Source organism: Ursus maritimus, unplaced genomic scaffold (assembly GCF_017311325.1).
Source record: "Ursus maritimus isolate PB19 unplaced genomic scaffold, ASM1731132v1 scaffold_2, whole genome shotgun sequence".
Classification (NCBI taxonomy): domain Eukaryota; kingdom Metazoa; phylum Chordata; class Mammalia; order Carnivora; family Ursidae; genus Ursus; species Ursus maritimus.
In genome coordinates this window covers 67301734-67319020 of record NW_024424452.1, presented here as the reverse complement: position 1 = coordinate 67319020, position 17287 = coordinate 67301734, and the positions used below count along the sequence as shown (strand labels likewise).

The window sequence follows — 17287 nt, the reverse complement described above, 5'->3', positions numbered from 1 at the left end:
ACCAGCCCCACCGAGACATGAATTGGGTTTTCAGCAGAGGCAAAGCTCTGCAAATGATTCCCAGATGTGGTGAGCTGATTGCCAACACCCCAACGGGCCATCAGTCAGACAAAGGACTCGTTTAATCAGAAACTGCCCGATTTTACACATCCCCTGCGGCGGGAGATGGGAAGGGGCTGCAAACACTGGCCATTTTCTTCAGCGCAGAGCACCAGCTCCGAATGGTGTGGGCCAGGCCATGAATGCCATTTCTGTTACGGTCTGCACACCCGACACAGAATAGTTCTGGAGGTTGCTGGGGCTGGTACCGGACGTTCGGGTTATCTATCTCAAGCGTCCGAAGCTCTTCTTCTTTGAACACAAAGGATAATAGTGTAGACATTGAATTTTCCCTCAGTGCGTTCACTGTCTCTCATAAGCAATCAAGGATTTACTTCTTCATGCAGCAAACACCTAGAGCTCTTTCTCTGGGCCCCTGAAATCTGGTGGTGAAATCGGTATACATTTGGCTCCTTCTTAATGTTTGCCTTTCGTGCTGCAACTGATGCGTGTTCAAGAAAAACCCTATTCACGCAGGTATGATTCCTACAAATTCGCTTCATCCATATACATGAGCCAGCGTCCCCTCTTTTCCGAGAAGTCCATGGAGTCTTTTCTAAGAAAAGGGAGGTTGACCTGCCAGGAATAAATAAACAAGCTACCCAGAGGATGGGGATTTGGCTTCCAATTCGGGTCTTCCAAACTGCTGCCTCGACCCTGGGGAGCCACCAAGGGAAGAAGGGGGCAGGAGAAGCTGGTGCAGACAAGCCCACACTGTGGGCAGCTAATTCACAGAGGCCCTCCTGGACAGCGGGAGCCCAGAGGCAGGCACCCCAGCTCCCCCAGTGGAGCGCTGGCTACACTTGCCCCCCTAAATGTTGCTCTTGTCCTGTGAGCAAATGGCACAGTCTGGCACGCTGAACCTAAACACAAACGTCCCAAAGGAAGTCAGTGCCAGCCCCGCTTCCCTGGGGCCACGGACTAAGTCAGCAGAGAGCTGGAGTGGGCCACAGAGGAGTTTCGGGGCGTGGCGGGAAGGAAGGGGAAAGGAACAGACACGGGGTCAGAATGAGATCCCAGCAGAGAGGTTAAGCTCAGGTACAATAGGCTTCACTGAAAGCAAGAAATGGGAAAAGCATAATAATGCAGACAAGTTCCGCACGAGGGGCTCTCAGGAGCTCTTACTCTTCTGTCGGTGTCGTTCTATTATAATAGACACTAACATGGAAATTTACTTCGGTCTGTGAAACTGGAGGCGGAAGCTCCGCAGTAAATTATCAAGAAGGAGTCAGATGCTGTGCCCCAGCTCTCTCTTCCACCTCCCGCATCACCCGGGACCAACCGGGCCATGTTTGCAATTGTTCTTCCCTGGTGCTAATTGCTTGATGCGCTGATCACGGGAAGATGTGCGCGTCCCTCAGGGGAACCGTATCCGATGGAAGAACAAGAGGACCTGAGCAGTTCCATGGCGCCTTCTCATCCTTCTTTGGCTTCATAAACTCCTGGCCTGAAACCAAGGACTACTGTTCTGTGTTCGCACGCCTAGGCTTCTCCGTACAAGATTATACGGTAAGCGCGTGCTCTAACCAGAGCCACAAGGCACTATTTGAATCGGCTGTCAGCAAGAACATGCAGGGGGCTTTTAGCACGGCCGTCCCTGTAAGAGTAATAGCTGTGCACACACAGCACGCGCGTGTGCCCGGCACGGAGAGGAGGGGCCCCAAGGGGAATGATGGACGGAGCCACCTGGTCCCAAAGCAGGACCTCAGAGCCAGGACACAGGTGGCGACGCTCGGCTTAGCCCCCACCCCCAGGACCCGACTGGTCTTGGTTTGGATGCCTCAAGGGGGAAACAGGGCCAATCGGTCATGAACAGTCAGTGACGTGCTCTAGGGTTGGAGAAAGCAGTTGGGTAAAGATGAGGGGTCTAAACTCGTGGAGGGAAGAAACCGCACGACAGGTCAGGATATACAGAAGTATAACAATATCCCTCAGGAAAGAAGACGATGGGGCCAAAGGCAAGGGGTTGGGGGAGCTGGCAGAAGGAAATGAGGAACAAAGCAAGTGAGAAAGAGAAAGCAGAGCAAATGGACCCCACAAATGTATCCGAGGGCACCCCGATGTTGAGAACGCCAAAATTTACCCAGAACATTGCCAAACCCAGAACAGGTGTATTTTTAATCAACAGCAACACTTTGTGTAAAGGTCAGCATCTTCGAGAAGAGGATCAGTAAGTACAAAATAACCCTGTTACTGGAAAATCAGAGGGAGGGAGAACCGCTAACGCACGGGGTGGACCCGACGGGGAGCTAACGGACACACACCAAAGGGTCCGAAAACACGGAGTAATCTGAGGGAATCAAACCTGTGCAAACAGATTCTTAGAGGCATTTGTATTTCTAGTCATCACATGCAACACCGCCACTTACCGTAGGAACCGTGCAGGAGAGCCCTCGTGGGTGAAGCCCAAAGCCCACAGCACGGGGCAGCTGACCGGCCTGATGAGTCGGTGTGCCAGCCTCGTTACTATTACTACTTTAGTATTGTGTTACTATCTTTCCCCAAAAAAGTGCTTTTCCAGAACCAGGATGTTAAGAGCAAAGGCAGTCTACCACGATGCTGCTATTTAAAGAAATAGATTCTGACGAGGCAGGCATCAAAGGTCGAGTGCCTGGGGCTTCGCCATGTTCTAGAGCAAACTTCTCAGACTGTGCTGAAGAATCACTTTTTCTTTAATGTCTAATCACATTCAAAACACAAGCTCCACTTTTGTACTCCTAGATCCAACAGTCATAAAATTACTGTCCACTGGCTTCCAGAAGTTTCTAAGAGCTTGCTCTCTACCTCCACACTTGTCACAGACCAGGAACGGTGTGTGGTCCACGGCCCCACAGACCACACTCGGAGTAATTCCGGCCACGAAGGTACCACGGCTTACTCAGAACTGGAATTCTTATTTTACAGACGTTGTATCTGAAATGCGGTCAAGTCCATCCCCATAGAAAGCACACCTTTACAAAGAAAGGCTGATGTTGCCAAGAAAAGAGGACGTCCACAACCCTCAACAAACTGGGGTTCTGCTGTTGTACTCGTCTCCTCAAACAAATGGCAGCACCCACTTTTTCCAAATGTTTCATAAGCAATGACCCTCAGTTCAGGATTGTGGTGAAGAAAACACTCAGGAGTCTTAGCGCGCCCGTTTCGCACTGAGGGCAACAAGGGCTCACACCCGCGGGGCAGGCAGTGAGGACGGGCTCCCCACACTGCCACTTCCTGGCTGCGCAGCCTCGGGTCAGTGCCTCAACCTCAGGACGCTTCCTTCTTTATCCACCCAACAGGGAAATGAGAGGATCCACCCCCCAGGGCCTGTCTGAGGACTAAGGGAGATTTTGCCCATGAGGAGCTCAGTACAGTGAGTGATACGTACTGACTGTCCAGAAAACGTCAGCCATGCCGGCCACAGAGGTGACAAATGGCACCCTCCCACACAAAATGATGGAATGATGTCCAGCACCGCCTCCTGAGAGCAGGCCACCCTGGTCACCTAAAGCTGCAAGGAGAGTTCCAGAATCTTGCAGACTCAGCTCTGTCACACGGTCTCGCAGAAGGAGTTGCAAAGTGATGAGCACGGGTTTGAGGCATAGGAGCGACTCTGCCCCCAAATCCCCACGTGGAAAGACATTCCGGTGCTTGGACAGGAAACCATAACCCCTCGAGCGTTTCCAATCCGGGCACCAGACAGAGCCAGATTTCACCCCTACCAAAGGCCACCTGTACCATCATCGCCTTCCACCACTTTCCTTGATCCGAAGCAGAAAACCCCCCACCGGGAACTCCATCGACTGCCTGACAACGCAAGCTGGGCTGGCTTTGACCTAGTGCGCGGACTTTTGGGGATCCACAGAGGGGAGCCCCATCCCTGGTTTCGACTCTTCACATTCTGGACCCTGAGCGAGTTACTCGATCTTCTGCTCTAGGTTCCCATCAGTGACAGGGAGCCTGTTGATATTAGCCACCGCCCTCTGTGGGAGGCGTGAAAGCCCAGCTGTTGCTGGGGAGAGCGGCAGGGCAAAGGGTGTGAAGGGGGACGTGCATGTGTGTGTGCAGTGTGTCCGTGTGTCCGTGTGTGTGTGTGTGTGCGGTGTGTCCGTGTGTCCGTGCATGTGTGTGTGCGGTGTGTCCGTGTGTCTGTGCATGTGTGTGTGCGGCGTGTCCGTGTGTCCGTGTGTGTGTGTGTGTGCGGTGTGTCCGTGTGTCCGTGCATGTGTGTGTGCGGCGTGTCCGTGTGTCCGTGCATGTGTGTGTGCGGTGTGTCCGTGTGTGTGTGCATAAAACATATTCTTTTTCTCATGGTCCTTTCTCCCCCCGCTGTACATGGTAAACCCTTTATACACAAACCACGTACCTTGAATGTCTTAAACCATTAAGCTCCAAGTGCTATCAGCATTCACCACAAAGAAAGTAATAGTAAGGATTTACGCAGCCCTACGGATCCTTTCCAGCCCTTTGAAAGCTCATAGCACAAGCCCCTACCATCTGAACTCCATCCAGTTTTGGCTTGTCACTAACATCACGCGCAGCCCCTCCCTGGCAACCGATATCAACAGCCCGTCCCCTCTGGGCTCACCCCACAGTCTCTATTCTGACCTTGGCTGTGCAAGCAAGTCGCAGGGCAGGCCACCTCTGCCCATCATTTGCCATTCCTTTCCCTGGTGTGTGCTGGCCTGTTTGGAAATGCTGCTCTGATTAACTGAAAGCCGGCCTCAAGCTCACCCAATGTCCGGCATGCAGGCCTTCCCAGCTAATCTCTGATCTCCTCCTGCTTCCAATCCTGCTTCTGGGGTTTTCTGTGGGTAGTTGATCTGGAAAAGTCTCTAGATGGAGTATGAGCTGAGGCTTCTCACATTCGAAGTATTTCGGGCCAGGAATGGCACTGGAGGTCAACCCTCATCTGGGCAGAGAACATTCACTGCAGCCAGTCACCCGATAAAAGCTTGATCTCCCTTAGTGACGGGGACCTCACTCTCTCCCAGGGCAGTTTGAGCTGTGTGCAAATTCTCCTTCATTCTGAGTGGGAACAGCTGAGCTGGATGGAGTCTGAGCTGAGCTCCACCATCAGGTTTTATTCAGCCTTTGCCCACATACTTGGGTGTTTTATAGAACCAACCAAATTCCTCGTTTACACAGTGGCCCAAGAGACAGCTGAGGGCCATCTTCTCTGGACTAACCCCACCATGATGTGGTTTCCTACTTCCTCAGCAATTCGTCACCCTCCTCCAGACGTGCTCTCGCAACCCACCCAAGTCCTGGGATCTTCTGTGCTTGTGGCATTTCCCCATATTCAGTCCCATCTCTTTATTCCCTCCCTGCAGGGCATGGACATGGCCTCGCAGTTGGTTTGCTCAGTGGTCCCAGACAACACAGAAATTCTCGTGCGGACAGAACTAACACAACAGCGTCCGTGGTCACGCGGCCAGCACATACATACGGTAGACCCCCTCATCCGCGGTTTCGGTTACCCACGGTCCAGCGCCCGCGGGAAGCAGATGATCCTCCTTCCGACACAGCGTCAGGGCTGACTCGTAACCTAACGCCAAGCCACAACTCTGGGGTCATTCACTTCACGTCATCTTGCCACGCAGGTGTTTTACCGTCTCGTTTTACCTTCTTTAACAAGAAGGGTGAGGACAGGACGATAAGATAGTTTGAGGGAAAGAGAGCACGTTCGCCTAACTTTTATACAGCGTCTTGTGAGAACTGTCGTATTTTATTACTAGTCACTGTAGCTCAGCTCTTACTGGGCCTCACTGTTACTTGAACTTCACCACGGGCACGTCTGCGCAGGGGAAACACAGCACCTACAGGGTTCAGTTCTAGCCACGGTTTCAGGCATCCCCCAGGGGCCTTGGGGTGTATATCCCGTGGACACGCGGAGACGACCGTGTTGCCTGTTACTTCCCATACACCCAAGTCGGCCCGGCTCTTCACGGGACAATAAACATGGCACGAGGCACAATGAGACCCGAGAGCCAGTCTTCCGACAAGCCCCGTGCCGTCTTCACTGTGGGTGTTATGAATCCAGGACACCGGCCTTCTGTTTCCCCTCTGACCTGATCCCTCCCTAGCCAGAGTCCCGGCCTCACATCTGTGCTTTGGATGCTACCGCTCTTGAGGATAACAAGAAAACCAGCAAGATTCCTTCTTCCTGACGTACCGAGTCCGCATCGCATTGCCCTTTGCACAGAACTTTATCATGTACAATTATCGGTCTTAATCTTCGGAGAAACCTAGAGGGGGAGGCGTTGTCCTCATTTTACAGACGAGGAACCTCAGGGCTCCTCCGATCTCAGATCTGGCGTTATTCAGTCTACCTCCTGCTCACCCAGGAACATGCCCCTCTTAGGGAGGACAAGTTTTCTAAACTGAAGTTCCCAGGACCCAATAAAGAATGAGTCACAGAGGGGGAACAAAAGAAAAAAGCAGAGGAATCTGGTTTCTATTTCTGGCTTTGCTGTAAATGAACTCACAGTTTAACTTTCTTGGTCGTCAGTCCGCTCGTTCATAAAATAAGGAGACCGAATCAGACGCTCCCTAACGTGCCTTCTGCTCAGCTGTCCTTTGTCTCCTGCCCTGTCTCGGCCGCACTGCTAAAATTAGGCAGAAAACATTGTTGAAATATCTTTCGTTTTGGCTTCTCGTGTTTTTAAACGACTTAAGATTGGCTGGAGAGTGTATGGTAATTATCCAGCTCGTCTGTCCAGATCAGGAAAAAACAAAAACCAACCTGCCATCTCTTTCCTAGTTCATTTCTAAGCAGTTCATTTTCTGTGATGAGAAGGTCAACCTGGAAACACCAGCCGCGGGGCCAGGCCCATCAAAGCCCTCATCCCAAGAGGACATCGTGAGAGCCACATATTCTTAGAGCATGGTACTCAACCTGGGGCACATGTGGCGACGTCTGGGGACCTTTCCGGTTGTCGCAAGTGGGGCCGATGCAACGGGAGCCCAGCGGGGAGAGGCCAAGGACACTGGCGAGCATCCTATAAGGCACGGAACCCCACAGCAGCGTCGTCTGGACCAAGCTGCCAGCAGTCTGAGGTTGAGGGACCCCGTCCTAAAGACTGAAGTCCAAGCGTGGCCCCAAACTCTTGCTCGTGTTTTAGCTAACCCGGCCCCCCCGCCACAAGAGGCTCAGCAGGTGAACCCATCTGAAAGAAGTGAGGCTCTGGACGCTTCTCTTACCTGGCGAAGAAGGAAGCAGCCACCGAGGTGCCCGTGGAAGTCTCACTGGCCACGCAGGAGCCCTGGGAGGCCGGGACGCCGCAGGCCGAAGGCTTGTCCGCGTTGTAGCGATTCAGCGCCGCCTCGGTCAGCCCCTCCCGGCCCGGCTCTGTCATCAGCTGGGAGATCTGACGAGGAAAAGGGACACTGAGCTCGTCACCTGTGGCTCACTGCCCTCCCCGCGCGCATCACTGATGGCACCCCTCTGTCGGAGGGCAGGGGGCCCTATTGCAGGGGGGAGGGGGCATCTGGGAGGACCAGGGACACGCCGCGTGCACGCTGGGGGCACTCTGGGTTTCTCAGAGGCGATTTTCCAGCATTTTAGCCTGGACACCTCCTCATTTTCATTAAAAATAATGGAATAAAATTACCCCCTGACACTGTGAGTTTCAGTTACGCCTGTGTCTCCGTCCATTTGGAGAGGAAAGCATGAGCCATTATCCACAGTTTGCGGCCCAAGACCCGAGCAGAAGCATCGACCAGGGCTGCTTTCTTACCAGGCCTGGCCCCAAACGCTGACAGATGAGAGGGGCCAGGGTGTCGTTTAGTAAAGGAGAAGCGAACCAGGTAACGCAGAACGTCAGGAATTAAGGGAAACACTCTGTTGTTGTTGTTTGCTGTAAGCAGCCGGCAAACACGACTAAGAGAAGCGCATGGAAACAAATACAGCCACCGTGCATGACCAAGGGGCCTTTCTGGGGAAGATTTAGATCAGTTCAACAGACTTGATTTTCCTACTCATTCGTTAAGATACGTGGCTTCTGTTTTGTTTGCGATGATTGCCTTTGTACAGAGGTCACAGTGCACGGGGCTGGGTCCGCTTTACCGGAATCCACATGATGTGCTAGAAAGAAGCACACTTCTGGGCAAAATGAGAAGCTCATCTAGAAATACGCTTTGGAAAAGCGCCAATTCCATGACAAATACAATAATTATGCAGGCAGAGTCTAAGTGTGCTATTTGGAAAGCCTGTTGCTTTAAAACTTTAGTCCACTTACAAAAGGGGAAAAATGTTAGTTTAACAAAAATAAGATGAGAAAGAAAGAGAGAGAGGAAGTAAGGAAGAAGGAACAAAGGAAGGGAGGAAAGGGAAAGGAAGGGGGAAGGGAAGGGGAAGGGAGGGAGGAGGGAAGGGAGGAAGGAGGGAGGAAGGGAGGGAGGGAGGGAGGGGAGAGCAGGAGAGAGAGAGGGGGAGAGAAAGAAAAGAAAAGAGAAAAGAAAAAGGAAGAGAGAAAGAAAGAAACTTTAGTTTAAAAAAGAGTCTGCAGCCAGCTCAAACCTCTTAAATGCTGAATGGAAAATGTTTCTAATTGCCTACAAAATACAAATGCAACAAAGCAAAGATCAGGAACAGTTTCTGCTTTGTAACTGAGCAGGCCAGCAGGCCAGTGAAAGTCCCATTTGTTAACCTTTGAACATAAAAACATTTGTACTTTTCATTATTAGCAGCATAGCCATTACTTTGAGCCCCATTGACTTGAAACTTCGCTTAAATTCATGCCCTTACTTGGAAAGCTTTGGCATTTTCAGCTGAAATTTTGCCAACACATACTTTCTTACTCTCATTCATTCAACGGGTTGTAAGGAAACCTGACCCACGTAGGAGAGCCCAGGGAGGAGGAGGCAGCGAAAGCAGCTCATAGCCTAGAGAACATTCCATGCCCTCAGCAAGAGCTGCTGCCCAGGCGGGGGCCTGCGTCACCTCTCCTCCGGCTTCCTCTGCTGTCTGTGGGGTGAGGGCTCCCCTCGACCAGCTGCCACTCTCCCGGAGGAACGGGGAGGAGGAGGAGGTCGTGTAAACTGATGTCACCGCTAAGAAGCACTTAGGAAGCCTCTGTGTTCCAGGACGCCAGCCCCCACAATGTCCACAAATCACCCACTATCACAGCACCATCGTTTTTTCATCAAGTAGCTACAATCTACCATACATAAACTGGTTTTAGTTATTTATTTTTAAAGATTTTATTTATTATTTATTTGAGAGAGAGAGCAAGGGGAGGGGCAGAGGTAGAAGCAGACTCCCTGCTGAGCAGGGAGCCCGATGCGGGAATCGATCCCAGGACCCTAGGATCATGACCTGAGCTGAAGGCAGATGCTTAACCGACAAAGCCACCCAGGCACCCCCATAAACTGGTTTCAGCACACAGGGGCGCCTGGGTGGCTCAGTCATTAAGCATTTGCCTCTGGCTCAGGGCGTGATCCCTGCTATGGGATCGAGCCCCACATCAGGCTCCTCCGCTGGGAGCCTGCTTCTTCCTCTCCCACTCCCCCTGCTTGTGTTCCCTCTCTCGCTGGCTGTCTCTCTCTCTGTCAAATAAATAAATAAAATCTTAAAAAAAAAAAAACTGGTTTCAGCACAGAGACATCTGAAGAAAGTCAGTACGGCAATGGATGAATGCATTGCTCTATTTGTCACCACACATGTCCACAGGCTCACGAAACTGCTGTCATCTCATCTCTCTGTGGCATTTCCTGCTCATTTCTGTATTTATCATCTGAAGTCTGGAAGAACAGGAATGTGACTCTGTCTATGTATGCACAGCCCTTACAGGTGCCCTGGAAACCCTCAGAGAAACCACTAGGATGTGGGTGGTGAATGGTGAAAGGCACAGGTTTCTAGATGATTCCAGATTCCCAAGTCTGGCCCGGGAAGAATGCAAGCATCCCATGGGCTCATGGCTTTTGGAAATGAACTTCAATGAACAGCAAATGAACTTCAATGCACTGGCCTCCTTCAAGAGAGCGAGTGGCTGTCTTTGCCAAGCAAGATTGGATCTCTTAATTTTAAAAGAAGTGGGGATTTGTGGACATGGAACCCTCAATTCCCAAACCTGTAAGTAGAATGATTCAATAATCGATTGTTCTTAGAAATCAGAAGCACAGAATGTCTTAGAGCTAGAAGGGACTGCCGAGATCAGCCTCTTCAAAACTCCTTTTCTTAAAGAAGGACCCAGGAGCACAGAAGAGATTCACCCAAGCTAATGTGAAACTGAGGACAGGCCCCTGACTCTCAGGCCAGTGCTAGCCCCTCCGTCGCTCTTACACCCCTTCTTCCCCCCTCCCTCCCTGCCAATTAAAAAGAAATTTTAAACAGATAAAAAAAATCAACTAATAATAAATACATAGGGGTAAATCCACCATAATCAACAAATATTAATATTTCACTTATCTTAGAAAATTTATTTATTTATTTATTTATTTATTTATTTATTTATTGAGAACACATGCGCAAGTTCGGGGAGGGGCAGAGGGAGAGAGAATCTCAAGCAGGTTCCACGTTCAGTGCGGAACCTGACGTGGGGCTCAATCCTAGGACCCTCAGATCACAACCTGAGCTGAATCAAGAGCTGGATGCTTAACTGGCTGAGCCACCCCAGGTACCCCAGAAAACATTTTTTAAAAGAAATCAAGCACTTTATAAAATTGAAATTGCCCAAGTCGCTGGTCACATGGTCTTTCCACCCAGCCGCCCCTTTTAAGACATAGTACAATAATCTGAGTGGGACCCAGACCGTGCCTTCCATCACACCCAGTCTTAAGAGCCCTGCTGAGCTCACCTTGTGGTTTCTTTTGAGCATTCTCTTGTTTTGTTCTACTTGTCACAATGGGAGAAGGCATCCCCCCAGATGCCTGCTCCTATAGGCTCTTTCCACTAGTAAACTCATGTTTTCATCTGTATTTACACCCAGTATCCTCTCCAGGAATTACAAACTTTCAGAAATAATATACAAATCATTACAGTAATTGCCAATTTATCTCCCCCTCCCTCCCTGCACTCCAGGGTTCTGGACTTCCTTAAGTTCCTCAAACATACCTACTTTCCTCCTGTCACAGGGCCTTTGCATGTGCCTTCACTATGTGGAATGTTTCTACCTTTCGTCAGATCCAAGCTCAAGCATTACTTCCTTGGAGGAGCCTCCTTCCAGACCCCTTCCAGCCTCATGTAGATGCTGTCACAGGAGTGCCATCTTTTCTTTCACTGTCTTTACCTTGGTTCCGATTATGCATTTAAGAATATGTCATTGTTGGGGCACCTGGGTGGCTCAGTCGTTAAGCATCTGCCTTCGGCTCAGGGCGTGATCCTGGAGTCCCGGGATCGAGCCCCACATCCGACTCCTCCACTGGGAGCCTGCTTCTTCCTCTCCCACTCCCCCTGCTTGTGTTCCCTCTCTCGTTGGCTGTCTCTCTCTGTCAAATAAATAAAATCTTTAAAAAAAAAAAAAAAAAGAATATGCCATTGTTTCTCAAAACCCCAGGACGGTGGGTCTAGGGCTGGTGTGCCCACCGACTGGATCCATGGAAGTCAACATGATGTCTGGCACACAGAGATGTTTAAACCATGTTTGTGGGATAAACCTGAGCTGTTCTTATTTTCTACTTATTCTCTATGTTTATCTAATTAAATCTTTTTTCTTAAGGCCTTGAAGTAAGAAGACTTAGTTCTTACTACAATTTCATTGTTTTCCTACCCCCCCCCCCACCTTGAACTCCCTCTCTCAGGGCCTCCCTGTAATCTGCTGTAGGAGAAAATTCCTGAGACAGCCGGGCTCCCAAAACTTCAGCTTTACTGCATAATTCAGAACCAGGAGCCTTATTTTTAAAGGACTATATATATGGTTTACCCCTGCTTTGCAGATTGTTCAGAATGAACTTTTCTCTCACAACTGCATGAAAAGTATACAATGCTTCTGTGAAAACTCAGATTCCAAAACCTGCAACTCTCCATCTGACCCACTGAAAAACCTAAAGTTCAGGCAGGAAAGGATTCATTGTCACAGTTACGTGTATGTGTCACCGTCACTGTCTGGGAGCAACCGACTGCACACGCTTGCCGAGGGTCCTAATCGCGAACTTTGGGGGAGACTAGATGTTCGCCACGGGATCTTGTTCTGCTTAGTTCTTTTTTTAAAAGAGTTTAAAGAATATTTATTTATTTATTTGTTTGTTTGTTTGAAAGAGTGAGCAAGCGAGCTGGGGGAGGAGCAGAGGGAGACAAGCAGACTCCCCACTGAGCACGGAGCCCGACGCAGGACTCAATCTCACGACCCTGAGATCTCAACCTGAGCTGAAACCAAGAGTCGGACGTTTCACCAACTGAGCCGCCCAGGTGCCCCTGTTCTGTTTCGATCTGATTAAAACCTACTTTTCGCTCCGTCTCAAACACATGGGACCACTCGCTGAAGTAACCAAACAGCACATCGTGTCCTGCAGGTGGTGGTGAACTAAACACCAGGCGGCAATATAAGGAACCAGGCTGCAGGGAGACGGTGCACGAGTGCATTTGCACACGTGTGTGCTTGCACACATGAGGTCCTTAATTGTGTGAGAATCCCGGATGTCATTCCTGGGCACGCTCCATACGTCTCATGGATAGAGCTACTCTATTTTCATCGTAGGCAAGCTCCGCGTCTTCCGACCACATTTAAATTTGTGCACTGACACCTCAGTGGGAGGGACTCTAAACTTGTCCCCTAAGACAAAGCAAACCTTAAATGTGGTTATGATCTTGACCACAGAATCAAGACAAAAGACGTTGGGGCTCTCACAAACCCAGGTTGGCTCCTCAGTGCAAACTGCAATCTGTAAGCCATTGACCTTTTGACTTCCCTACAGACGGGAACGGCTGAGAGCTCCTGGAGTGGGACAGCATGGGGGGTTCATCTTAAATGGCATTACTGACCCTGAAAGCCACCTCCTCTGACTCTGCCAAAGCAGCAGGGAACACCACCAGCAATCCATCTCCTGTGTGGGGACATCCATGGACAGCTACTCCATCTTTACATTTAATGACATCGTGAGCCCCAAACCCCGGGAAATAACACTTAATAGCCTTTTCTCTTAGGCGATTGCTATCTCACTGTTTGGGGACATGTCTTTTATGATTATTTATTGCTCACACTGTCACTGAATGTTTTCATACTTTTGCAAACAGTGGGTGCTCAATAAATATTTTTGATCCATGTTAGCAGAAACCAACTACAGCTGTCTGCAAAGCTGGGATGAAGAGGGGGCTGCAGGAAGCCCCCATGTGAACGGAAACATCTGATTTCACCCCAGTAAAACGCCAGCCTCCCTTATCTTGCTTCATGCCTGTGGAGTCCCAACGAACAGTCGGCTAACATTCTTTCCTTAATACACTGGGTTGCTTCTGGTCCTTTCCTAGGCTCACTGTTCACTTGCAGGCATTTAAATACGACCGTTAATTTTCCTACGGCTCTTGGCTCTTGGCATGCTGTCCCCAAAGCACAGGCTGTTGCCACCAAACTGAAGCTCATCCCCAGCTTGCACAGGCACAAATCACGTCTGAGACTCTGTCACTGGCCCAGAGTCCGACAGATAAGCTCGTCCCTGCACTGTCCAGCCCCCCTCCTCAGCCAGCATCAAGGGGCCACAATGGGATTCTCATGTCCCAGGGCTGGATGTTTGATTACCCTTATTATCTTAGCTTGCTTTGGCTATAAATTTTATTAGCGGCCATAAAATTATCCATCCACAGCATTTGACTCAGTGAACTCTCGCAAGAGAGAATTCCATTCACTGGCGCTGCCCAGGGCCTAGGAGAGGTGCCTTTTCTTCACCCTCGATTTATAGCCTCACCTCCATCCAGGGGCCTGCCAACGGAAAAGACTGTCGCTTTTCACAATTTCACTGTCAGGGCTGAAATCTGGCCCCTCGGCACCTGCCCACTGTTTTCTTACCCTTTGGGTGGTGAAAAGGTAAAGGGCAGGGCTGCCCACATGTTCCAGAAAAAGATGGGGGTGCGAGATGAAGCCAAGGGCCAGCTGTGTTTCTGTCTTGGACTCTTCCCTTCGATTTCCTCGTTCCCAGATACGCAGCTCAAGGCACCGCTCAGCTATGCCTTCGAAGAACATCTGAGAACAAATGCTAAATAAACTCTCGCCATCAAGCTTGGAGGATTTCTACAGGTGCGTTTCTCTTCACCTGGCAGAGATGCTGGGTCACAATGATTTTAATGCTTAATACTCAATTATGCTTTGCGGGGTGGTTTTGGTGACATATTCGGTGACATACAATGATACATAGAGTCCAGCCTGAGTGAATGCCCAGGAGCAGCACCAGGCTCCCTCATCCATCATCATCATACAAGCCACCATTTTGGAACATCTACCGTGAGCCGGGTTCTATGCTAAGAGCTTTCTATACGTGTTGCCATATCTAATCCTGACAGCGACCCTTCAAAGTGGGCACAATTATTACCAAATAATAGCTTCAACTCTGCCACGTGGAAAAGCCCTGGGATGGATAATGCCACTGGGCTTGGTTTCTGTCCTTGGGTTTCTCTTGCTCCTGACACAAGTACAGCACCTCAACCATGGCTGCCCGTTCGGGAAATGGGGTCATGGCAAAAGACCTGGTAAAGAAGATCATCCAGATCATTTCTCAATATGCACAAAAGGCTCGTTCCAGCTGGTGTTTTGTGATTTATGATCAACTTGAAGTAAAATCCAATGGTCTGAATCTTGATGTAACGGACTTCACCTTTGATTTGCAACTAAGCAAACTCAGACTGAGTAATGAAGAGGAAATCACCACCCCATGAATCCAACCCTGACATCAGGGTTGAGCGAGAGGCTCCTTCTAGGTCAGCTCCCAAGATCCAAGAGGACTAACCCCTCTTGTCATGTACGGAATCACCCAGGGGCTGCACTTCCCCTGGAGAAGGCTACCTTTGCTTCCCACCCCCAAATACCCAACCACAAGCCAGGGCCCAAGAAAGTGTGCCCTGGGCAGTCTTCTCCCGCACTGAATGATCGGGGCCATCCCTCCCCACATGTTCCCCCAACCTGTCCTTGTGATAACTGCCTGTCCCCGGTCTCCTTCCGCAACCAGATGCAAGCTCAGGGCAGCCCGGGTCTAGTCCACCTCGGTATGACCCCCATAGCAAAGAGTCTCAATACGGGTGACATCTGACGAATACATCAATTAATACGTTCATTAGATACAAGCAAATAAAACTGACCATAATTTCGTTGGTTTGGGATTGGCTGGAGTTTGTTTGTTTTTTAACAGATAAAGGTTCTTTTCACCTGATTTTAAAAACTAAAAATAGAGTACATAAAGCTTTCTGCAATAAAACTGAGGTATTTCAGCATATACTTGATACAAGATAGTGGCGAGACAAATGCCTGCGGGGGGGGGGGCAAACGAGGAACAATGAGACCAAGGGACTGGGGTGAAGGAAACAGAAACAGGAGAAAGGAGACGAACAAGAGAAAAGCCGAAAGAAATACACATACATAAGAAGATGACAAAAGGAGAGGAAACCAGTCATTGTTTGTCTCAGCCCGCTTGGGTACGAGCCTTGCCAGCCACCGCTGGGGAGCTGGAATTCTCTGGAACGTTAGGCCAGTGATCCTAGGAATATGGCGTGCAGAGGCTGAAGCCCCACTGGCTCCCCTGGTTCTTCTCAGTACCAGGCAGGAGTTCCAGAACCTTGAGGTGCTGGAAGGTAAAACACAGAATCTGAGAAACGTACAGATCCATGTCAAAAATCAAGCCATTCTCTTTCCCTTTTCCATTAAAAAATAAAACAAGAGTTCTGACCTTTGAAGAAAAGGGCTTTGAAGTTTTGGATGTTTGAATACTTGCTTCATGTAATTTTGCGGAACGACATGGATTATTAGTGAGGCTTCAGGGGGGGCACAGTAAGATTAAGAGACCAGATATTAGGTTTACCTGGAACTGAGACAGCTTAGATTACGGCCTTTTCCACCCATTTCCCCCGCCAGGGTTTGTCTGGAGAGCCCATCACCACGCATCTTTCAGAAGCAGCCCCTTCTCACCTAAATCTTGCCTAATGCTTGGAAAGCTTTCAAGAAACCCGGCTGTGCATTAGGCCCTGGAATTTAAAATGTGCCTTCCTTGTAGGCATGGTGACGTCCTCATATTTTCCTTGAGCTCTTGTGAAAACAAGTCAAGAGGGGCCTGTAGACAGTACGTGGCTGTGAGTGACCCACAGAGGTCCGCACAAAGCAACCTTGCATTCTGGGCAAAACTGGGGGCACAACGTTGGGACCCTACCAAGGGCAAGCACACAGCTCACACGTGCACACGCATGCACACACGCACACGTGCACAGCTCAGGATGCTGGGGATGGCAGAAGTGAGAGCCTGCACAAGGCCGGGTCTGCAGCTCCTAGAGCTCTCACACCGGGAGCCAAGGGCGTACGGGGGTGTTCAGGGCTCAGATCAGCCAAGGGAGGGGCTCTTCCTTGTTTGGAGCCCTATCAAGGAAGCTAGCTGGCCGCAGGGGGGCTGGCTCTAGATTGCAGGATTGATTCCGCTCTGGCTTGGCCAGCTCAGAACCACAGCCGCAGAGGAGAGATGCCCAGACCAGAGACAGGCTGGCCCACATGGAATCGGCACGAGTGTCATCCCGGTGCCCAACCAAGGGTGTGCCATGCATTAGGCCTTCAGGGAACGCTGCCCTGAATGTCAAGGACTAATTCTGGGCCTGGGTTGGTTCATGACAACATGGCAGACTTTGGGCAAGTCACTCCCCTAATTTCCCCAGTTAGGGGAAATCGGGAGACTGTGCCCAGAGTGCAACGAGAAGATGCAGCCGAACGTGCTCCGTGGTTCTTCAGTCGTAATCAAATAGAAAGCGGGGACGTTCAGAAATACTCCCATTTCATCTTGAAAGCGTGTTCCCAATTTGGCATCTGTATGGCCTTTACCCCAAAACATACAAATACATCAATGACAACAACAACAAACACCCCCCCATGTCTCAAACCGTCCACGGTGGACAAGGATCTGATCTGTGTAAGGGTCAGCTGGTTTTTCCAAAGTGACACGCGGACTCTCACGCTTTGAACGGACCTGACATCTTCTGCTTACCAACTGCAGAAATGGCAAACCCTACACTATCCAAATAGCAATTTTCCAAAAAACTTAAAATGGAGCTGGAAAAGCCCGTAGATCTATCCTAGGCCAACACTCGTGT

The 17287-nt window shown here is 50.1% G+C and overlaps 1 protein-coding gene across 1 annotated transcript in view; it reads right to left on the bottom strand.

The window, feature by feature from the left end:
* The window catches only part of KIF26B (kinesin family member 26B), a 415089-nt gene that overhangs the window by 207399 nt on the left and 190403 nt on the right, over positions 1-17287 (bottom strand). Inside the window, exon 4 of the mRNA XM_040634490.1 lies at positions 7282-7448. Within this exon, the coding sequence (XP_040490424.1) occupies positions 7282-7448 (167 nt within the window). The remainder of the gene's footprint in view (positions 1-7281; positions 7449-17287) is intronic.